The 26,064-nt window shown below is 36.2% G+C and overlaps 1 protein-coding gene across 2 annotated transcripts in view; it reads right to left on the bottom strand.

The window, feature by feature from the left end:
- Positions 1–1,490: 1,490 nt before the first annotated feature.
- Positions 1,491–26,064, bottom strand: part of LOC134750133 (uncharacterized) — a 47,712-nt gene continuing 23,138 nt past the window's right edge. Inside the window, exons 2-3 of one of the 2 annotated variants that reach the window (XM_063685248.1) lie at positions 6,548–6,681; positions 1,491–4,752 (exon numbers count right to left, since the gene is read on the bottom strand). In XM_063685248.1, coding sequence (XP_063541318.1) covers positions 4,749–4,752; positions 6,548–6,681 — 138 coding nt within the window. In that variant the 3' untranslated portion in view covers positions 1,491–4,748. Of the gene's footprint in view, positions 4,753–6,543; positions 6,682–26,064 lie in introns of those variants that run through there. The other variant, XM_063685249.1, reaches the window with a different exon arrangement.

The following is a 26,064-nucleotide window of genomic DNA, read 5'->3' as shown; positions in this document are numbered from 1 at the left end:
ACTCCACAGACAGTATTTATGCAAAGATAGATATTTATGGAACAAGACAGCGCACTCGCCTCCAAAAAACGTGCCGAGCAAGATCTTTAAATTCTTTCTTTAGGATAATTTAAGATGACTATGAACTGACAATTTAATTAGTATGTATTGCCAAAGCTAAACGAGACATTCTGCCATTTTTATTAGTATAATGACGTTATTATAGAATAAATCCAGTATGAATCTAGTATAAAACTGGATTAGGCGTGAGTGGTGGGGGGAACTGTCAGAACGGGATAGTCTTATGTATCTTTCAGTAGGAGTAGTAGGGCAAGCGTTATTATTGTTTGTCCTTGTTACAGTCTCACTTTTTTTTATTCCCCACCGTAAATTTGTATGGTTTATGGGTGGGTAACATGATTCGTCGAGTGAATTTGTATTTACTCGACCAATCATATTGTCGCATTGCGTATGTTCTGTCCCTCACGGGCGCACGCGGTAGGCGGTACCGTAGGCCACTTCTAGGTCACTTTTACCTTCTGTGTTATTAACTGACAACTGACTTTTAAATATGAAGTAGCAATCACTGGAATAACAAATATATTACCTATTTTTAAATTTCATGCAAAATACTTAACTACCAAAGCCGTTTTATTTTTCTTGAATGGCAACATTTAGAAAGAACCAGGGGTCTACCGCGAAACCCGAAATTCGCAAATTGCGGGGATCTTTCTCTTTTACTCCTACTCCTGCTAATGAAGGCATAATTAGAGTGACAGAGAAAGATGCCCGCAATTTGCGAACTTCGATTTTCGCGGTTAAAGCCTAAGAAATCTCCCTTCCTTCGTGCCTCTCGTTTGGCACGTTTTCCTCCATCATTACCAAGCCAAATTAAACTATATCATAATAAAAATAGAGTACATTTTGTTCACTTTTTTTAAAGTAATCGCTTCCCTTGTATGAAAACTCATGCTTAAGTAAGCATGCGTTAAGTAGAAGCAGATACCGTAGTTCAGAAGGAACTGCAAGGACTATTTGTGTTACGGTTTTAGGCTGCCTTAATTTCCACTGAGGCAGAGAAGAGGAGAGGCGTACGGAAATCAACTAATAGCATTGGTTTTAATACTTGTAATCCAGCGGAGCGGAGATGAAAACGCACATATCATATTTGTAGCGGTTTGACTAGACCGCGTTTTATTGGCTGTGAGAATTAGGTAAGTGCGTGGTGGGAGAGCTAAAAACTTAAAACTATGTTCACGCTCGATCTGGCAAATGTGAACTTTTACTCATTCGGCTTGCATTCAGGACCATGCCATGGGTATTATTCTGTTTTTATTGAATATTATTCTGTAACTAGAAATAGTATTTTTTTTTCTATCTACGCTATAGATTTGAAAGGAATAGTTATGAACAAAGCTAAATAACTTAGACCCGTTAGAAGTGTTATTTTTATTGAGGTATGTTATTAAGAGTATGTATTTTATTGTATTACTAAGTAAAATAATAGCCACTTTTATTAATTAACGACTATTTATTAATTAAATAAAAATTATATTTAATATGGAATTTGAATACATCGTTGTCTACTCGTTGAAAAGATTAAAGATTTTATTACTAAAACATTTCTATATATACAATGGAATGTTTTATACATTGAGAAACGTAACAAGATATTATAAAATATAATTAATTTTAAAACCCAACGAAAAACGTTGATGGCACTCGTAGCCTAAATGACAAAATATAATGAAGATGCACTAGATTATTCGAGAATATTTACAATACAAAAGTCTGTCTGGCACACGGCGGGTTTATTAATATCAGAAGTTTTCCCTGCATATTGTTTATAAAAAAAAGTTTGTCGATTCACGAAAGCTAGGGGTCTACCCTGTAGACTCTACCGCGAAAATTCGATTTTCGGTTTTCGCTGTAAACCCGCTGGTACGTGTTTTATATAAGAATTTGGACAGTTCAGTCTAAATCTCGTGCTAGCTCTTAAGAATCAACCTATTAAAGTAAGAACAATATTCTATTCAGCAGCAATAGCAGTGCAGTTTCCCAACGACTTATATTCCTTACGTGTGATAAACCCCCAGCTATCGAGTTTTCAAAACCAAGTGGAAAAAAAAACACAAATATAAGTTATATCGTTACTATTCCATAAAATTAGGTACATTAATCTAAAATAAGCATGTCCCTTTTACATTTGTACTCATGGGACAATCATTTTAATAGTGTCACTTACTCACTTAATCTCGACTTCCATCTTCATAACATGTAGGTACCAAAAGAAACTCACCGTATGCCAAACTCATGTCTACTTACACATTCAACTGTTCCAAATTCTTCACATTCACGTGAAAAATAAACATTACATAACATATGTGTCAATCGCAATGTTTTTCTGTTTATGTTTTTTTTATAGCAGATTTTCTGTAACTCAACAGTCGACACCACGTGTACATTGGGGCATTTTCTATGAAAAGGGACCTTATTGTCGATGGCGCTTACGCCGCACAGCGTCGCGCGGCATTGTATTTATATCGGAGCATCGTTTATAATGGCGTAAGCGCTATCGACAATAAGGTCCATTTTTATAGAAAATACCACACATTAGTCCGGTTGCACTTGATGTTAGATTTTTTTTGTTTTTTTATTTGGAAACTTCTGTTTGGCCATAGCCGCATGAGTTAGTATAAATTTTATGCTGTATGAAATTACTTTAAGGAGTCACAATAAAATATTGTTAAGTATGATGGCCTATAACTTCGAAGGGCAATATTAAGTCACTTTTTATTGTGATCTTTATAAAAGTGAACTAAGAAAGTTTCAAAGCAATCGACACATATGATCGTTAATGAAAACTGTAATGAGCAATAACTATATAAAATAACTAAGCACGTAAAAATATCGTTGTTGTGTGTTACAATATAACAAATGCGGTACACAACGAAATTTTAATAATTATGGAATGTCACATTATTTGAGTATGTACCTACTAATTACCTAGTATTTTTAGACATGGCCAAAAATATAAACTTGTATTGTATTTAATTGCTCAGAAATTATTTATATTTATGAGAATTGCGATGTGGAGACGTAAGTAATACATAATAGAAAAATAGTCTTAAAGTTAAACTAGAAAGAGGTTTTCATTAAATAAAAGTTAAGTATATGTCCAATAAGTAGAGAAACGTATCATTAGTTTTACAAATTGGCCATGTCTAAAACATAATCAATGTATATACAGTGCATGCACCATGCCCCTCTGAACTCTTTTGTACAAACATTTCATTATTTTTATGTTTTTAAAAGTGGATCCCTTTAGCCACAAATTATTTTTTATTAGGGCTTAAACAGATGGACCGCGTTTCAACTGCAACTTGCATGAAGACTACAGCCCTTCTGTAAAGAGCTTCACTAACCTTGCAACAAATCGCATGCGATTTTTAATACATTGCGGCATTTGATCGATCAATTGAATACGTTATACCTACTTAACCGCCAGTGTATCGAGTATCGCTGTAGAATGCGATTTGTTGCAAGGTCTGTGGAGCCCTTGAGTTCCAACAGTTTTTGCCAATATTACTGGTCGCGAACTACAGCTACAAATAAAAAATAATCTAACATATTAAAAAAATTCCTTGGTTGACATATGTAAAAATATAAAATCATATTTACGTAAAAGATCTAAAGTAGGAATACTGAATTCATAATAATTGAGCGCTATAAATGTTATAATCCAAAATTTGGTAGATTCTATTCTACTAAATATGTGGCTTTCCATCCTTATGTATAAGGATTCTTCTCTGATGGAAAGCCACATATGTTTGTTACAATACCCTTGTATGTGTTGTGGAATATCAATATCAACATACGAGTATTTTCTCTCGTATTTTCAAAACAGCATTTGTAATCTGTTCGGTAAGCATTCGACGTAGAAACAAAATATTGTGATTCCGTAACTATGCACAATAAGTTTATTTATAGGTCTATTCATAAGATCAGATGCGAAATTTGTACATACAACTTTTATAAACATAAATACAACCTATTGTACATCTTGACCTCTGAACTTTTAAACCATTTATAAAATATGATAAGATACAAAACCTTTCCTAATTTCATTAAATTCATTGCTCAAAACCAAAAGAATATTAGATCCAAAATCAGCATTACCTACATTAAAATAAAAAATAGATCTGTAAATCTATTCTCTTACAATACTTACATCTTACAGTCGGCTGCAGAGATACCTGGGGGCATAGCCAAAGTGACAATCGCTAATCGTCAACGGCAATCGAAAAGTATGGCTTATGACTTAAGAATTTATTTCTCCAAAAGAATTAAGTATTACAAAGAATATTGTTACAACCGATAACAAGTACAAAGAAACTAATTTTTGTTATTTCGATTATTTTAATTAGCGTTTGTCACCTTGGCTTACACCCTCTGACCCTCCTCATATTACTATGCGGGGAGGATCAGATTTGTCTGCAACTGACTATACATTCGTGCCAAATCGATACGATTATAGCAAATCGATTTGGCAATCGCTATCCTATTGCCGTAAAACATATTGTTACAGCCACATTGTACAAGGAAGTTTCGACTTTAGCGCACGGACTTAGAGCTCGACGGAGCGGCACGCGTTTGGTGAACGTGGTCGTGTTTGGAACCATGTCGAGGTAAGTGCCGTGCCGGTAGGATGCTCGCTATCCTGTAGAAAGTTCTTCGATGCGCCGGTAGATGTCGCAAGTAAGGTCGTGTTATCTGGAATTTAAAATAATATCTGATTAGGATTAGGCACACGTATTATAAAATTAAGAAGTAAAATTTAGAAATGAGTTAAATGAGTATAACGCAGATGGCGCTGCAACCATGAAAATAAAATGTTTTTAGATTAGGTATGCCAAATCCAAATAAACATAAACCATGGACTACTGACTATCGTTTGGTTCCAAGATAGTTAGAACCATTATAATCTGTGGATTTCTAACCTTATTAAAAACATAAAATTATAATGTTCCACCACATGTTAGAGGAAATCGATACCTAGTTTCAAATAGGTGTATAGATCATATTGAACGACGACGTGTACTGAGACCAAACTCGAAAATTCGTAACATTTAGCTGAATACGTCTTAGTTTCCTTTCAGAAGGCTAAATTCGTCTCAGAACAGTCAATTTTTTTTTCATGATTTCAAGGTTGGTCTCATAGTTCCTCAAACTAAAAATGTGACATACCCGACCATTTTTCCACATCACACGTCATTGCTAAGCATATATGTTAAGCAAACAGAGGGCCACCGCGAACCACGTTCGCCGTGTTGCCTCCCTGTCGCACTTGTACATTCGTACGTAAGTGTGACAGGGAGGCAACACGTCGTACGTGGTTCGCGACAGGCCCTCAGAACACCAGAGTTGACCACATTCCGCTGAGCATTATAGGCAATCTACGTAACGGGTTGCACGAGGTCCTACGCAAAGCCGTAACTTATAATTATAAATAGATAATACCATATTTACACAGGTAAGCTAGATTTAGAGGCATTACTTAAATGACTTTCTTATATCAAAAATGCACGTTACTCTTACTACCAGGTACTAAACGTGTTAAAAAGCTACAGATATTTAAATGATCCTAGTGTGATATAATTAGGTAGGTATTTATATCATACAATGTAATTTTAATTGGGTTCTATAAAAAACGTTCTACAAAATTCAATCGAGCGGCTTTGCTTAAATACTAGTGCAAATGGGCTACTGGTAATAATTGCAAATCATGGTACAAGCAGTTACGTTGATAGCATGTAGGTAGTAAACTAAAATAGATATTATACACTAAAGAAAAAATATTTCATAAAATAATTTTATTTGTTCCTTAGTTCAACATGTAGGTAGGTTTCACTTTAGGACACATTGGTATAGTTTCCCGGCTTTTTCTTATGTGTATGCCTTTATTGCTAAAATTAATAAACACGTACCTTTATTTTTAAACGAGCAACATAATCAGGTTCAAATGTTCGCGCAACGCAAATACCTATTTCTGCAGCGCGCAATTTGAATCAAAATACCGTAAACCGGCTGCCCGAATTTTTAAATTTTACACAAAGCCAATTATTTTTAAAAATGCCAATACACAAGCTATTACACAGACCGGTCAGGCGGAAAATTTAGATAAATATCTGCCAAGTTGTTGCAGCTTGAAGGCTGTTTGGATTTCTTGCAATTCGATATCCTGCACCGATCTTTATCGGTGCTATTTGGTATAAAACAGGAAGACCTTGTCGAGGAAAGACTTTAATACTTAATTGCTCAGGTAGAATTGCCGTTACCATATTTGGCCAAAACATCACCGTCTTGATAGACGTTCGTTCGTTCGTTCGTTGATACGAACGAACGAACATCAACATCAACGTAACAATCGTAAGTCAACGAGATGACTGGACAAGCAGATTGCGAGTCAAAGCAAAGAAAAGTCGCTAACAATTTCACGATCAAGGCATCTACTGCTTGGTAGCCGTGTTGTGGTAAGAAAGTAACTAGTTTGTTATTGTCTGCCTACCTAGGCGCGTGTCTCGCTCTGAGCAGATGAGGTGGCACTTCTCTCCGGTCCACCTCGTCAGGACCTAGCTGCAGCCCCGCTACCAACTGCATGATCTCCCGTTCCTTCTTGAGTTCTTCGCGACCTGTCTCCACCTGTAATGTACGGAAAACAATGATTAGTTTATTGTTTAGGTACCATAATCAATAACTTGCCTAGCGCATCGGCAATGCCGTAACGCGACAAAGCATGGAAGGAATCTTATGGAATGCTAATGATATCATAGATGATACCTAACTGATAAACAAAAGATGTTTTATTTCTGAATATATGATGAACCCTCATAACCGTATTTTACGTTGCACGTTGCAAAATGAGGCCATGTTATAAAATGGCGATGCCTGATTAGTTATCTGAGCAATTAATTACAGACAATATTTTACGAGTATGTTCCTGTTACGGGCCACATCCTGTATTTATGTTTTGATCACTTTCCAATCCGTACGATATGAAACCGTATACACCTACCTATGAACTACAAATAGTGCCAATATTAACGAATTTATGACCGTGAGGTCCATGAGAATCTAATATCTGTAGTAAGCATTTTCTGTCGCAGAATGAAACGTTCATCTAGACTGCTTCCTGACTTCGTAATTTCGGTTCATTTAATTTATCTGGCTAAAAAGATACTCTAGATAACACAAAGCTAATTTAAACCACAACAAAGTCGCATAATCCCTAATTCTCGGCGGTTAGCAATAAATAAAATAAATAAAAATAAAAAAGCCTTTTATTTCTCGCAAATATAAAATGTACAATCACATAGAATTAAATTAAAAGTCAAAGGTGCTTCGTAAAAAGTCACAGTACATTTCTATATCTCCCTATTCTGTCATGCAATTTTTGATAAATTCCTTAGTAGGCATTAATTAATTATTAAGTTTAATACATTTAATTAAATTGAATATTTTCATGCCTTAAAAGAATAGAATAATAGAGTCAACAGTTAGCAATAAGACATCATAAATATATGCCGGCGTATTCGCGACATAACACCACCCGTCAATATCGGTGTAAACGCACACGTAACGCATTGCACAACCTGTCGACCGCAGTCGGTAAGATCGATGGTGCCCGGTTTCCTTATTGATCTTAGTTTTTCCTTGGTTTTTATGTAATCTTTCTTAAAACCGATACGGTATTTGCATTATAAACATTAGTTGGAATATGTATGCCGGCTGCACGATCGTGTTAATTGTTCGTAAAAATTTAACTTACCAAAAAAACCATCGAACAAGTTTAAGTATATGGTTGACAGACAGAGAAATAAACAATTGACAGAAAGAGAAAGGAATTTTAAGCCATCAAATTAAATACCTAGGCCAGAGCCGACTAAAAATAAAGTTTATTTAATTGTTAATATATTTTTCCTTTTTTATTGTGGGAAGTACCACAATATTACAATCTATATATTGTATATACAGATGTCAATCACAATGAAAAAATCAACGATGATCAAATCTGGTCAACGTGGGACTCGAACCTACATCCTTGGATTGCCGGTCCAATGCGTTACCAATTGCGCCAGCTGACCATCCGTCAATCAACGCGAATTTAATCATTGCAACTGTGACGACGTCACTAGCGACATCTGCATATTAAGGTTCACAAATGGTAAGTGATGATGCGGTCTACGGTGGAGCACGCTTACCTATGAGATACCTATTAACTCTTGCCTTGAAAAGCCCCAGATTGTACTCATGCGGAAACACAGACTCGGGCAGAGCGTTCCATTCCTTGGCAGTTCGCATAAGAAATGTGGAAGCAAAACGCTTCGTGCGTATTTTTGGAGTTCCTACCATGAGGCGATGCCGAAGTGCCGTTTGTCTTGTAGTCCGATGGTAAAAATGGGACGGAGGAATAAGATTGTGCAGTTCCTCGGCACACTCTCCGAAATCTATCCTATAAATTTTATTTTATAGTATAAAAGATCGACAGGCTGGCAACCTTGCGACGATGCTCCAGACTTTGGAGTCGGGTATTCGTCAGATTGCTGTCATTGATGATTCTCTTGGCCCTCCTCTCAACTGACTCGAGCGCCTCAAGCTGGTACTTTGCAGAGCCTATTTTATAAAAACATATTTAAAAGTCCGACGGAAAAAATATATAAAAAAACCGGACAAGTCGCAAGTCGGACTCGCCCACCGAGGGTTCCGTACTTTTTAGTAGTTGTTGTTATAGCGGCAACATAAATACATAATCTGTGAAAATTTCAACTGTCTAGCTATCACGGTTCATGAGATACAGCCTGGTGACAGACGATTAGTGGAGTGTTAGTAATAAGGTCCCGTTTTTACCCTTCGGGTCAGGAACCCTAAATATTAGTTTTCGGCGTTCCAACATGGTTTAAATCGATATCGATACCCTGTCAGCCGGCGAATGAAAGGTTCAAAGGTTTCGTAGCCACCTACTAAACTAAATATTTCAAATAGTGTGCAATTTCGGATACTTAAGAGCAGTATTTGACAATTACTGTAACTTGCAATTTATTTAACACAAAGTAATTTACAGTCAGTTATTTGTAAATTGTAATCCATGATCGCTTATCCATCGGTGCCAAGTCGGCCGCTCGAATTGCGACAGCTGAATCTCACGGCCACGATGCAGTTGCACATTTCTAGATATTACGCATTTAAATAAAAGAGATTTGTTTTTTTTCTTTTTAACAAACAGAAATGTCAAAATGACGGATCAAACGCTAGCAAAGCTAGAAATTGGTTACCGATTTGGAGAGTAACGACTAGTCAGTTTGCTTTAATATTCTTAATACTAGATTCAGTGTCTGGCTGCTGTTCATGGGTGGAGGTATAATCCGTTATTTTTCTGGGGCTCCGACTCAGACTCCGTTTAATAGTAGGTAACTTCTCTCGACGTAGGCACGAGACCCCTCTCTCACTAATCTTTAAGCACTAATTATTTTGTGTACGATGCAAAACTCTGTTATTAGTTTTGCACAACAACTCGTACCTACAATTCGCACCGAGATTTAGGTTATAATTTATCTTGTTTGCTTTTCTCTCTAATTTCGTACAATAAAATATTTAATTCTTGGCACTTCATCCGTATCACAGTGAGATACGGGTGAAGTGCGCATGATATTGGTCATGTCAATATAAGGTTAATCCATAAATAAAGCTCCCATGTTCTCATGAGGGTAAGGTTTGACAAAAAGCCATACAAAAACTTGCTGCCGTTCCGAGCCCATTGTCCCGCAATTTTTCTATCACATACCGGCAAAAATGTGACAACAAACTACTTGCTAGATTTATATTGACCGGGATCTATATCCCGGTCAATATAAATCTTTACAAAATAATACAAAAGGTAATCACGGTCTATATCCCGGTCAATATAAATCTAGTGAAACTAACCGTGAATCATTCAAAACTCTAACAAACTACTTATCTCATTAGCTGCAACATCTGTATGTATACTTTGTTAAAAACGTCCACAGTTCTCGAATTACATTCACACCAACTATAGAATTTCACCCACGAATTATACCTAAATGTTAGTTTCTCACGTTAATCGAGGTACGCTGAGATTACTTGTTGTAAGTAAGTACTCGTACTAGTGGAAACTTCTTACACTAGTACGAACGAAGTAGTAGTATTATTATTATTTTAATATCGAATCGAATTCTAGCAGGTAATTACTTATGACCCCCTATACTCTTAATGTAGCACATATGTAGTAATAACTAAATATATATAGGTATATAATATAATATATACCTATATATATATATATATATCCAGGTTGCATCCTAATTTGTTGCTTTGGATCCTACTGTTCGCTTTCCGACTTTTCTCCTTCATGTCGCACGGTAGTATATAGTAGTATTATAGTAGAGTAAAATGAGCAGTATAAAAAATTGTGCTATTAAGACATTGCTTGTTATTATTTAGTTAAATAAGTATTATAAGTTATATTAGTTAGGTTTACTGTATGTTATTCTGCACTTTAGTCGACAACTTGGCACTATCGCACTGTAGGTGTTATTGTTCGAACCAATACAATCAGCATAGTGTTGTGTAGTATAGTATCGCTGTATAATGTATGAATTAGCATTGTTACGTAGATGGAGTGTACGAACGTACCTATCTACGGGCATTCGTTGACTATAATGATTATACAGTTGATGTTGACATACCTAGAAAATTTTACACAAATCGACCTAGTAACTAGTAGCGACCTATGTACCCACAGTAAAGGCTTGTGTTGTTGCACAGAAAACATTCTGGTTCATGGGCACGGTCACTACCGATACGGTAGTACTTATTATCCGAGTTTAACACACCTATTGAAAATTTTAAAACGGTTCACTCACAAGTTACAATACACTCAGATACAATGTTACAGGTGTTTTCTATTTGAAATAACACATAAATTTCAAAAACATTTTTGATTTTCATTAATTAAGTATGCCGTATTACTGATGTGATATCGGAAAGTTTTCAAAATTGTGAAATTTCCACTGAAAATTTTCGGACACCTCATATTTTGGTATAGGAATCGTAATTTTTCATTTCCATACTGAAAATTTCCTGTTTTTTGTTAAATTTCCTGAAATTTCTGAGCACGATTCCAGCTTTTTGGTAACTTGCAGATCTGTAAGTAATGCTTATTAATTACTCTAAATATGGAGAGCAGGATTAGGTTGGAGAACGAGCATCATACTTGAATGTATAAATCTGTCACAGAATTTATATTTCTGTATCTTTTATATTAACCGTATTCGCCACTGCTTAATAATGTTTAACTTTGTATGCAAATCGCCCGGGCGCAATCTCGGCGACATTTGCCGGTAACTTTCCCATTCCGGGAATTTTAGTGAACCAACTGAACCTTGCCGTTGCTACAGTTTATATGAGAATGAACGTTAGGAACAATGGCTGCTGTGAATTTTATGAGCAGGCAGTAATGAGCAGAGGTGGTAAATTTAGACTAACTTAGCTTAGACTACTGCAGTTATTCAGAACGTTCAAAATATTTAATTCAGAAACAGATTTTTTTTTCTTTTCTAGAAATGTACATGTCAAGTAATTATTAATACTGAATATTAATTGCGCTTAAAAAGCGCTGGGGGCCTAGCTAGCGGTAAGGGCGTGCGACTTTCAATCCGGAGGTCGCGGGTTCAAAGCCCGGCTCGTACAAATGAGTTTTTCGGAACTTATATACGAAATATCATTTGATATTTACCAGTCGCTTTTCGGTGATGGAAAACATCGTGAGGAAACCGGACTAATCCCGATAAGGCCTAGTTTACCCTCTGGGTTGGAAGGTCAGATGGCAGTCGCATTCGTAAAAACTAGAACCTACGCCAATTCTTGGGATTAGTTGCCAAGCGGACCCCAGGCTCCCATGAGCCGTGGCAAAATGCCGGGACAACGCGAGGAAGATGATGACTGATTATTAATTGCGGCGGTATTACTGTTCAAACAGGTCGGCCTAAGTCCAAACGTTGTTACGAGCTTACGAGTTTTAGAAAAAAGTTTAAATTCGAAATAGCTTGTTCTTTTTATTTAAATAAGTACCACCTTACGCATCTCGACAGTATAAGACATCTTTAAGTAAATAAACCAATTTACGTCGTCGATTGTTCATTTATACGTATGTGTACCTGCGTGTAAATAACAAAGTGCTGTTAAAGCTTTAAACTAATTTAGGATGAAATTTTCCATTTTTTCCTAAGTTATTTTTTTACCGAAGCGCACATTATATTTTTACAGCATAATGGCTGCTAATACGAGTAAACGAATGTTTAACCTAAATAGTTACCTATGTACATATTAATTGGTATTTATGTATGTTTAGGTAATTGTTTAAACAATGTATTATTACACATTTATTGATAATTGTGTATGTTTACTTACAACTCACAGCTGTAAACGTAGCGTGCCAATATGGAATGAATGCGCATCTCGTATCGCATATCGCATGCTCGTAATTATGTAGTGATTAGCATTAGCCAATCAGTAACACTGGCTAATGCGGGCGTAATCTATCATTAACACTTTGTATATGTATCTAACTGATATTAATATCTCATATTATCGTTCAATCATAACGATGTGTTTTATGTACTAATGTACAAGACAACAGCCTGATTGCACTGCCTAATCCCTGTAACCCCTATGCCCCTACTAATATTATAAATGCGAAAGTAACTCCTCTGTCTGTTGAAATTGAAATATGATCATCATAATGCGGGCAGGAGTTATTTACCTACTTATTAATGTTAAAACAATTAGCCTTTAGAGTATATACGAATATAGTTGACATAGATAGGTATCCTTATTTGGCCATCAATGTCCTCCATCCCCCTGCTAATTTCATGTAGCATGATCGCCGGATGCCGTCTCATATAGCCGTATGAGCCTGATCGGTAGATGTAACGTTGACCTGGAGCATTTCACCTTTTTAAAATACTAGGAAACGGATTTTTTGTCTAATCATATATCATCCATGGTTTGGCTTATAACATGGTAAAACGTAAAACCACTCAACTTGAGTCCAAAATCTCTTAACTTTGGTCCAAAACCAACTCGCATATCTTAATTAAGGTTGGGTGTTTTTATGGTAAGTGTCGAACCTAAACATGACTTCCTACAGAGTATCGTTCGTAAGCGAAAGTCTGGTGGAGCGCTCTAGCAATCAAATGACCATCCATCGCGCAATGATCGCGCACCATGGCTTCCCTCACTCCAAAACCCAAGCTTATGGTAATTTGAGTTGTATGCTCTGTCGCTCATATACGTGTATCTGGACAATGTGTTTGTTTTTAACAGGAAAGGATAATTACCTAATTCATTTAATGTATTATTTTATGTTTGTACTTGTACCCGTTTGTTGATCAACGTTTCCAAATTAACAAATCGATTTCGTTTATAAATATCAGGTGATAATTGGGAGTAGGAATGAACAATGTACAAACAAAACATTCATTTAGCAATAATTTTCTCAAAATAAATTTTTCAGATATTATCAGAAAACTTGGAGAAACTTAAACAAGTTTCCAATGGAAATTAACATAGCTATAAAATAAGTTTATTGTACCGTATTTTAATTATATTTTCGCTTCCTTATCTACAAAATCTTTCTTATCTTATTTATGTAGTAAGTGCTCGTTAAATATTAATTACTAACTAGCATTCGATCATACGTAACTAAGTACATTTATAGTGAAGAGTGTATCTAATATGTTTAAATTGTTTAAGTTTATGTCGACGAGGTACAAATTCGGATTTCTATGTAGAAGTTGGAGCAAATCTACATGCAGTCAGATGTGTTTTGGACTGTGTCTATAGCATAGATTATACATTGTAAGTACTAAAATGATAATTAAAAGAAATATTACTGTTAGTGTGATAATTTAAGACAGTAAAATTAGACATTTAATAATCACTGGCACCCCGATTTTAGTCCCGGATTACCGGGACCCTGGGACCATCGAAGTGCCGGATTAACGAGATATCACTAAGTATATTTCAAGATTGGTGCACCATGTGACCAGTTGTGTTTCTACCTGATTACTCCAACTAAGGATACCTATTGTACATTTATAGCTTAATTATCTAGGTTTGTTTGTAATATCCCTGGTTTCCGCAGTTATTATATGCAGAACATTCATGTCTCCCGAAAAACGTCTCCTGGAGCATACCTCCACAATGTGCGTGGTTGTTTGGTCTGGCGCGCCACAGGCTACAGTCGCAGTTTGGTGAGGGCTTGTAGCCCTATTTGTGGAGGCTGTGGTTACAGCAGCTGACGACGGACCTTATTCTGCTTAGTGTGACCCAAATCTTTCGCTGCACATCTAGGCCGTGTGGTTCTTGTGTTGAATTGATGTCGATGTTATTGGGGAACTGACATCATCATCATTCACATTCATTTACTCTAAGGTTAGCTGGAAGAAATCCCTTATAGGGATAAGCTCGCCTTTGTACCTAAATTTATATGAATTTCATGTTAACAATTTTTGTTTTGTACAATAAAGTGATTTACTACTACTACTACTGACTTTGTGTACTGTACGAGTTCCAGCTTTCCGTCCATTCCAGGTTAACGCAGAAAGATTCTGGGCCTTGGATTTGGGAATCTGACCAGATAAATCTACGAGGTTTGAGGGGCGTGTTGGGGAGGCTATCGAGTGTTTTGTTAATTGGTTAATTGGAAGCATTCCTTTCTTACACTTCTCCCACTACTCGAGGCGGCGTGTTATGCGTATATCTGGCGGCGCAATAGGCTTGTAGGTCAGAGACCGGTCGAGGGTAACCCCCAGGTACAGATATTAAGCTATAAATGTACATATAATGTTAACCTTTGTAAATTTAATTTAATTTTTGAATAAAGCCATACGATATAATAATATGACACCTATTAAACAGAAGCCTAGGCTCAGTACTTTCTACAAGCGAGCGAGCAAACAGTCTCTATTTGCGTTTGCGCACCGCGTAATCACATTTCTATGCGTACGCGCCGGTCACGTATCGATTTCAATGAGCCCAGTTTAATTTAAAAGGCTTCGAGAAATTTATGATAATTTACTGCTTTTAATATATTGCTTCAATTGCTTGCTAACAACGAACTGTATTAATTAGAAGAAGAAGAAGAAGAAGAAAGACATTTATTCCATAAAGCACACATACACAGGACAATACAATGAAAGAAAAAAGATGTTTAAAAAAGGGAATATAAAAATAATAGCAAAAACAACGAAAAAACAAAAAAATAAATTATTTACACATTAAAAACATAAAAATCACACACGGGTGTGCAGTAGGGAAGAGGCCCTGTCTCAGCATATTGTTGCAATTTCCAAGCGAGGCAAATTCCAACGCTGTTATTCTGCCAAGGCCTTAGGGAGTGACATATAAATAATGTCTAAAAGTCTGTGCGGAAAGAGAAGAGTCGTGGAATGTATGCCCCAATACATTCCACGACTTCTCTTTCCGAACAGTGAGATTATTCATATATCTCTTACTGAAAATTATATATTTAATATTTTTCAGTAAAAATCGATCTTATAATTGTTTTATTATTTTTCCCATAATCAGCAAACAATTACGTAACACATATATGAATTTCGGGCAAAAAGAAAAAAATCATGCATATAAGGGTAAATTTCTTCCATTTCATCGCTATAAGGTATGTCTTGTAATAAATTTTGATTTCATTAACCTAAGTAGTTAGATAAATAGCTACTCATTTCCTATATTAAGGGGTCAATGGGGAATTTTTAACCCGCGAAGCAAAAAGAGGGGTATTATATGTTTGACACCAATGTCTGTCTGTCTGTGGCATCGTAGCACCAAAGAGGATATAATATTATAGAGCGATACTGTCATAGTAAATTTTGTAACCACTGTAAATTCACTGCCATCTATCGACACACTTTAAAACTAAAAATGAAGATTTATAAAAATACGATAAAATGTATTTAAATATGGATAAATGATTTTTTTTATTTGCATTAATTATTTTTATTATTTTGACCCATGTTCTTTCACTGATATGCGTTAAAATTGTTAAATAACAAACGAAACCGTCAACGCCATCTATACGACAGTAGGCCAAAGCTAGTAGCGCCCTCTGATCGAGAATCAAATTTTCTTAATTTTCGAGGCACGTTTTTTCCTTAGACTGTATCCATCTATTACGGAGTTATATCTATCTTTGGTAGCACTCAAACGGATAGAGCGATTTCGATGCGTTTTTGTACGTGTAAGCAATGAGGATATAATATGATAGAGCGGTACTGTCATAGTAAATCTTGTAACCACTGTAAATTCACTGCCATCTATCGACATACTTTAAAACTAAGAATGAAGATTTATAAAAATACGTTAAAATGTATTTAAATATGGATAAATGATTTTTTTATTTGCATTAATTATTTTTATATGATTTTGACCCATGTTCTTTCACTGGTATGCGTTAAAATTATAAATAACAAACGAAACAGTCAACGCCCTCTATACGAGAGTAGGCCAAAACTAGTGGCGCCCTCTGATCGAGAATCAAATTTTCGTGATTTTCGAGGCACGTTTTTTCCTTAGACTGTATCCATCTATTGGTGTAAGCGAGTTTCCTTGCGGCGGTGGTTCTTAGCTACGACTGCTACGAGTATGTTTGATAAAAATCGATCCAGCAGTTTGAAGAGTATCAGCTCTTTAATTAATGTCATTACCGGGTCTAACGCGATTAAATTTCAATATTTGTGCCATTTCCAACAAAAAGGGTACTTATTGTCGCTTGTTAGTAAGGCACTATTTCCATATAGCTTCAATTAGAAATCATCCTTATCAACAAGGGACAATGTGGTACCTTTTGGTTGAAAAATGTTGCGCGATGACGTCACACGTTGGACGGTCCAACTGATGTTTGCTACTAATGACACTTATGTGAACTAATCTGTCGAACGCGTGACGTCACGTGATGTTTCGCTCACTAGCTATTGGCGGGCAAATTATTGTACTTTTTATTTATTATTTTAAGCATTTAAATGAGAATTTAATAACGGAAATGCATTTGTAACATGATATAACGGTAATAAACATCCGAATAAAATAAAAAATCGTTCAAATATAAACTTCATGCATGAGGCTAATTGCCGACGCCCATGGAAACCTGCATCACCAGAGGGGTTATAAATGCTTTGCCGACCTTTAAGATGGAGTTCCTACGCTCTATTTTAATAGGTACATGTATGCAATCTCAATTAAGACAGCTATGTCAACATTAATATTTCTGTTTCCAGAATCTTATGCTACTTGGGCGGTTTCGTAAACCGGTAAACTTACTTAGTCTACAAGATACCTACCTACTTTACTTACTGCAGGACTGCGGTTAACACATACGTATAAGGTTCTCCTAAGAGAGCTAACACACGGAAGCTAAGCAGCTAAGCATTCTAATTGTCATTTCACTCCTTCCTCGTGGCCGACTCCAGACATTGCCACAGACATTTCAAAAACGCTCTAACTCCATATAAAGTTCAAACTTCTTGCTATCTTTTGGTGTAAGATAGTGAAGTTGTAGAATGCCGGCGACCATGAATTGTGCATGTTCACGATTCGTCGGTCGTGGGAGCGGGGATCGCTGATTCGATTTTGATTGACGTATGCTGGTTGGAATTCGCGACAAATGTTTTAGAGTTAGCGTCTCATCCTGTGATTCCCGTATCACCTTAGATTATTCCTACACGGACCACTTATTCACATCATAACTGTATCTACTTGCATGGCTTTGGCCAAAATTACAAATCTTTTCAACACTTCCAGTCACGGAAACAACAAGCAATAGGCAGTATCACTGAATATTAATGGAATGGCTTAAGTAAATTAAATCAACATTTTCGTGACTATGGGCCATGCGTGCAGGGCTGCAGGCTAACGAGTTGATTGACGGAGTCGTGAGTGCTGTGAAGAACATACATGTACCTTTAAAATACAAGATTTTTTACGAGAATCTTATATCGATGAATTAAACTATAGTTGTGTGACAGTCTAATAATGTGTTTAAAGGATAAGTGTTACCTTACATTTGTATAATATACATATTTGTATATTATGGATTATTATTAACTAAACCGAAAGTTGCGTTTTGGCCATCTTTGGGTAAGTAATCACTTTCACAATTTCCACACATTATTAAATTGCAAAACGGGACTTAATCGCGTATTTAAGTTTTAAGATTTAAGTACCTCCGACGCACATTCCTCCTCATTCATTGAGCGTCCTTATCCGTCTGATCCGTGATCATAATACATATAGGTAATATAGGTATCCGTCTTTCATTGCTAAATAATACTAGTGGCTCTGTGAGCTGTAGACCTCGCGATCATAATTTAAAAAAACCGGCCAATTTATTTACAATTACCATTAAGAATAAGAATAAGAATAAATTTATTATCAATGAAATATATAACAGAGAATGTCAGGGGTCTCCGCACTAGGCTACGCCTGTATCGCGGGGAACCAGGTACAATTAAAATTATTAATAGTTAAAACATAGAGTATTACACAACAAAGTAGAAAAACAAACTTAAATGAAGTACTTGAAAGTACGAAAAAAGAAAAAAAAAATTATACAATATTGAAAACTAAACTAAAATATTTTAGTTATAATATGTTCTGTCTCGGCATAAGAAAGTGAATGTAAAAATTTAAATAAGAGTATCTTAGCTTCTACAATGGTGCAGTCTTTAAGGTTACAATGTTTAAGCAAAGCGTTGTAAGTGGTCACTCGGATTCTTTCCCCGAAACGTTTCCCATAGGCGGGACGGATTTCTGGAATTGGTAAGTTAAAGGTGCGTTTTTTGATTAGAGAACTATAGCAAGGCAACAATTTTGAGAATGTATGTGTGTGTAAAGAGATTTTCATTAAAAATAACTGACGTACGGTCAAGACCTTTGCTTCGGCATAGAGATCTATGGATGGAAATCGATAGGGTTTTTTAAGCATCACTTTTAAAACAGAGCGTTGAGCCCTTTCAATTTCCAGCATAGAGGTCTTAGCCGCACTTCCCCAAACTGTGATGCAGTAGCTAATCACAGACTGACAGAGCGCGGTGTAAACTAATTTAAGTACAGAATCATCGGCAGTGTTTCGGAGCTTTTTGAAAATAAAAAAGGATTTCCTTATTCTAGCGGAGAGTTTGTGAATATGGTTTTTGAAATTCAGTTTTTCATCTACTAAAATACCAAGATATTTTATTTCATCAGTATTTTGTATTGAATCACAGTTACAGGAGTTAGAAGTAGGGTAGTCTGTGCATGAATGGATTTTTATAATGGGAGAAAAAGATGGTTTTGACAAGGTGGTTTTATAGAAACAAAGGAATTTAGTTTTGTTGCAGTTCAGGGTTAGAAGGTTGGAGCGGAACCAGTCCGATGCAATTTTCATGCCCCTTTCTGCGGCAGCGACTGTTTCTTCCCAGCTTGTGTCATTAAAAAGTATAACGGTATCATCTGCGTAACAGAGAATTTCGGAATTAGGTATTTTTAGGTTTAGGACATTATTTATGTAAATCGTGAAAAGGGAAAGAATACTGCCTTGTGGAACGCCGAAATTAATATTTTCCATAAAACTATTATAGGAACCTACTTTAACAAATTGTCTTCTATCTGTCAAGTAACTTGCGAACCACGACAGTGGGACACCGTGTATCCCCAGATTTTGAAGCTTACGCAGCAAAATCGGTATAGACACGGTATCAAAGGCTTTAGCCAAATCCAGGAAGACGCCAATACATTTAAGATTTCTATCTAAATAAGATGAAATTAGGTTGACGAGAGTTGAGGTGGCATTTTCCGTGGATTTATTCCTCCTAAAACCGAACTGTCGATTCGATAAGAGGTTGTAGCTCTCAAGGTACTTGACTAATCGATTGTTGACTAATTTTTCTAAAAATTTTGAAAATACACTGAGCAGCGATATCGGCCTGTAATTACTGGGAATGCTTTTTGGCCCTTCTTTGTATATCGGAGTGACAGATGCTGTTTCCCATTGGTCCGGAAAACAATTATGTATTGTTGTTAGTATTTGTTGTTATAGCGGCAACAGAAATACATCATCTGTGAAAATGTCAACTGTCTATCACGGTTCAAGGAATACAGCCTTGTGACAGACGGACAGTAGTCTTAGTAGATAATAGGGTCCCGTTTTTACCCTTTAGGTACGGAACCCTAAAAATTAATAAATGTCTGGCTTCGCCATTTTGAAAAATTTCCAAGAACTGAAACGACAATTTTTTTTTTATCAGAACCCGCTCACAAAATTTCACAAGAACCAGTTGAGAATTGCGACCTGTAGAGGAAAACATCCGGACATACGAAAGCATGTTTGCTCAAGCTGAAATGAAGACCTTGATCACTAAAATTCGCTGTAGGTAAGTTGTATGAAAAGTTTGCATTTGCAATTTACAAGATCCGAAAGTTAACTACCAGTCGATAATATATACTTTATCTACTAGGAGATACCTTAAGAAACTACCACACGTGTTTCGACAGCAGCGTCAAGGCCCACGACTCTAAGAGAACCTACATATAGTCCATAACTTAAAAATACATGTTACAATTTGGCGTGTGGCTTTTTGGTGTGTTTTAATGACTTGTCATCACTACATATTATAAAACAAAATCGCTTCCTGCTGTCTGTCTGTCCCTATGTATGCTTAGATTTTTAAAACTACGCAATGGATTTTAATGCGGTTTTTTTAATAGATAGAGTGATTCAAGAAGAAGGTTTATATGTATAATACATTGCACCCGTGCGAAGCCGGGGCGGTACGCTAGTTAAATATAAATCCGCTTCATAGGTATGCTAAAGAACGTGCTGGACGCTAATTTACCTTGCTTGGTTAATTAATAATATTTAGCGGTTAGATTACTAGCACTCCGTAGCTAACTCATATCCGTAATATGAGTAGCAATTGAGGATTTTCTACAAATTGCATATTTCTAGAAGCAATGCCACTATTTACATACCTTTCGTAGGTTGAGTCTGGTGCACATTCGAATATTTAATTCTCATGGCGAGTGGATCTGACGTCCGACTTTCAATTCGGAGGTGGCGGGTTCACATCCTGGCTCGTACCAATGAGTTTTTCGGAACTTATGTACGGAATATAATTTGATATTTACCACTAGCTTTTCGGTGAAGGATAAACATCGTGAAGAAACCTGCATACCTACATCTGCGAAGAAATTCAACTGTGGTATGTGTAGTCGCCCCTCCGCATTGGAACGTATAAAGGCTGAATTATCATTATTCAATATATTGATGAATCTACTGTGATTAATAGAATCATTAAGCCCGACGTGTAAGACGACTTAGACAGCCAAAACTTGAACCAGCTGACTGTGAAAGCAGTAACCTTGGATGTCGTCACGGCGAGCGGCCGGCGACCTACAGTGAGCGTCATATCGAACTGTACTCGACACTCTAGCGGTGCGCGACAATGCTAATCTGGGACCCAGATTCTGGGTACAGCAGTCAACGATGATCCGAAATCCCAAAATATTTTTTTATACCTTGTCGAATGTCGGTGGCAAACAAGCACATGTTTGAAGAAATGTTATAACTTCATTCTACTAAGATGAATAAATGAATTATACCCTAAAAATTTAGGTATATTTGGTTATTTTTAATAGGTACCATAAAACAAGGGTTTTAAGACTGAAGGCAACCGTAACCATGGCAACAGGTGACAAGAAAAAGTGATCTATTGTACCCATTTACAAGGATGGACCCAAGCTAGGGTAAAGTATGTGTGACAAATAAGATAGAATAACATTTGTTTACGGTGTGGCTTTGTATAAAATACACAAAAAGTTGGCACAGCTAGAAACATAATTTAATATGTTCTTAACCAATCTTGACAGATGAGCTATCTGGACAACTAATCGTTGGCAGACCTTATCTCGTTGCATTAAGGTTTGCAAATGTTCAGTTAACTGTGTTAATATACAAAAGCTGAACCGTCTTGAATACCAAATACAAAGCGTCGACAAAGCGCTTCCTGTGAGCTTTGAATGACTAAAGCTTGTCCAATATCAAAGCCCTTCCCTTCCATGTCCATGGTCGCTTCCTGGGATGTACGTACAATAACATCCCGGCCTCAGATAAACCAGTATAAGTTCGAAGTCGAGTTCCGAAACAACTGTGTGTAACCAGAGTTCAATCAATATACGAGTATCACTGATCTTAGTTGTAGCCCGTGGGAACACAGGCCGAGCTAAGACCGGTTCGCAGCAACGCCATTCTAAGGAATAAGGTACTAACTATGTATGGGTTCTATACAGTGCCTGCATTCTTCCTTCAAGGAAAAGTAAGTAAGACTATTAAAGTTTATGCAATGATTACGTCCATCGGACTTCGTAAAAAGCGCCTGTTTATGTCAGAGACAGACGTAAGAGTAAGAGAGTACCTAGTAGTGTTTACATTAAAAAGTGTAGCCGACTAACTGCTACACTTTTTAATGTATTAATTGTTATTCGTTATTTATTAGTTATTTTTTACTATGAACCACAAAAGATGAGAGTTACATTTATTCCGGTACTTATCAAATTTAACCGTCGTTGTATGTTCAAGTTTCCTTATTAATTGTAGACTTGTAGTGCTTCTACCTATTCAACGAAGCCACCGATGCTATCTTACCAAGTACAAGGAACAAAGTAATAACTTAAACTCGACAATGACCAGATATCATCTACAGTCAACTTTTCAATTTAAAACTCTTTGATTTATTATCAGAGGTGTGTTCCCAAGCTCCCAAACATTTCAGGCCACGAGAAAGTAAAATACACAAAAAAGTGGTGTGACGAGTTTCTCCCGCCAAAACTGAGATCACTGACCGATTGACATTCGATTGGCCTCACAACGCGACAAGGTACCATCGACAAGATGACGAAATGGTTTTTTTTTACATATGTAGGCTGCTTGTGTTGGTAGTTAGTGTAGTTACGAATGCCGAATTTACATTTAAATCGAAATCTTACATTATTTATGAGGCGTAAAGTACTTTTATAAGATGATTTTAGTTTTATGAATGTAAGTGCTATTAGGGGGTTTTCGGTTTTCGGTAATGCAATAAACGTGAGAAAGCTTTTTACAGTTCAAGTGCGCAGCATACAATGTAAGTTGCTCATTTTGCAAATTACAATGTAAATTGCTCTGAAGAAATAAGAATTTTAACAGCGACCTCTTACCACCTTATCACCTTAAACCAAGGAATTGAAATCAATTTTAATTTTGACAGTTTTGACCTACTTAAGTAATTGTTATCTTTATGGCTTTTCAGGTTAAGTTACTGGAATCACGTGCATTAGTACAATTAATAAATGAAAGACCATGAACGCCATGAACTAAACTTGTCACGTCACGAATCATATTGTCTGTCAATAAGGGCGGCGGTGTCGTTGTTGTCAAAAATAATTTTATTGACAGTCATCCTACAGTATACGTGCCGACACGACATAGAAGAAAAGAATGTTAGCCTTTAAAGTGTGTCGCTACATAAACAAAAACATAACCATTTTACTTGAAAATACCTTTCGTACAGGGTACAGTTTGTTCAGAATCTATTAATTCTGTCTGAAGAATTTCTATCACCATAGATGTCTCGGTTTTCTAACATTCTTGGAACACTTTTTTTGTTTTATCACTTCGCCATTACACTATCTACTTCTGTTTAATTTAAAACAAATATTCTCCATAAACAGATTAAATCAATAAAGGCGAAAGTAAAACTCAATACCTAAAGCAATTTGCAACCGTGGTTGTGAATTAATTCAATTGTTTAAAAGCAAAAGTAAACCTAATGCGTCGGAGATAAAGTTAATATTCCCACGTATTTTTTTGTGGACGTACGATGAGGTTGTTTAAATGTGTTTGCCTTCGGTTATTTAGAAGAAAGTTCACAAACAACGGTTTTGGTAAAGAATGCCGATTATTCAGGTAAGTACTTACGTACTGAATGTCATAATTCTGCTGGGGTATACACAATTGCACATATCTGTGCAGTACTTTAATAGAGAAAAGACTTAAATCCTTCTGATGTTATAGAAAGATACGCAATTTCAGAATAATAGCTTATCACCTTATCGGCAAATCTGTAGAGGTGTCGTGTGAAAGACTGGCGGTTAAGTACTCGTATGTGCCTACAGTTACATCTTGTAACTACGAGGCACATTTTGTATACATTGACATAGCTGACTTAAGAGATTTTCTAATGGCGGATGATCCGGCACGTTTTATGGGCATAAAATAATCAACAGGTGACATTAAGTAAAGAAGCAATATTGATGCACAAGTTTATGATGTAAGAGAGTACCTAACTAGATAAGTTACCTACCTACTTGACATTTTTAAGCTGAAACATAATCGAATCGCACAGATTGGTAATCTGTAACTGGAACTGGACAGCTTCAACTTCGGCACTTTATGCAAAAGTCCATAATTTACCTTTCTGCAGTGGAAGTAGGTATTTTACAGTTGGCCAAATCAAAAATTGCAGTAAACATGACGATTTTGGGTTAACCTCTAGTGTGTGTGTAGGTAAGGATTATTTTTGCATTTCATTTTTCTAATCTATACAGCACAGCCGAGGTTTTACCGTTTTACCCACGATTTTTAACCCTTAAATGCATAATGATGTATATATGCATCGTATATTATATATGTTTTTTTAAATACTATGATTTTTTTCTTTATTTTTCCCTCAATCTATACAACATGACACATCTATTTCAATTTATTAAAAAGTTATACAAAAAATCATGCATTTAAGGGTTAACCACCACATGCATATGAAAGGTTAATTTTCAAACGAAGAAATGTTTCAGTTACGCTTAATATTCGACTTGCGTATTGTAGCATTTATATAAACATACTTTAAAAACCCATATATGTACTTACCCAAGCTCAGTGTAAACGGCGCTTTGTTCTTATTTCTCAGTAATTTGTAGTATACTGGCATTTGATCAGGCTTCCTGGTAGGCCAGTGGGTCCGAAATGATCGCGAGATCGTGTAAACCATTACTACACCGGGTGTCGCAACCGGCACATTGCATTCTGCGCTCAGATAACGCGGCAAATTGGTTACTACTTTATTCGTTTTTCAATATTTTTATTTGACATATTTTAAACAATTTGTTTGATTCATATTTATTTGGGTAGGTACAATCATCTGCAATAATATCTTGCAACGAAGCGTGCAAAAATATCTGACTAAATCTTATTTGTAAAGCCATAAGTGTGTAAAACATTTTCGGCTGATAAGAAACATAGCAGCATCAGCATACTAAGGGCCTAAAGGGCCAGTTGCACCAGCCACATTTGACAGACTGATCAACGTTAGCTCAGCAGTGAGCTATGAAACTTAACTTATTTTAACGAACGTTTTTATTTTGGTGCAACTGGCACTAAATAAACATATTAGGTATTATACATTAAAATACACCGCCATTTAAATAAAGATGTGGCACAGGACCGTGTTAAATGGAAATTGAGGACAAGGAAAACTGACCCCAAGTCTAGCTGGAAGAAAAACAATATACATATCGCAGTATCACTGTATCATCAATTCATCATATTACATACCTATTTATAGATAATCCTTGAAAAGAAACAGTAGTTCTTTCATCATCTTTCAAATAACTCAATTGTAACAATTTTTCGCTTTTTACGTTACCAATAACTCGTTGTAAACAAAAACTAAACCTTTTATAATATAAGCCTTGGCTATCAAAGGTCAATTTCTCCCACGCCAACCTAAACCCTCACCCAACGGACTAAAGGTCACAATCAATCGATTTATTGTAATATAAGCAGTACAGTTGGTCTCACGTTCATAATTTTCATTCCAAATTGAATCTTATCAGATAGATACAAAGTGTTGTATCGGCTGTGACGGGACGGAGCCCGCATTCCGGCGTGCTAGTTAGCTGACATTTGCCGACGCCAGCGCTGGT

Source organism: Cydia strobilella, chromosome 19, assembly GCF_947568885.1.
Source record: "Cydia strobilella chromosome 19, ilCydStro3.1, whole genome shotgun sequence".
NCBI classification, from domain to species: Eukaryota; Metazoa; Arthropoda; class Insecta; order Lepidoptera; family Tortricidae; genus Cydia; species Cydia strobilella.
Note: the sequence above shows the minus strand (reverse complement) of the source record. Positions and strands in the feature narration are given on the sequence as shown.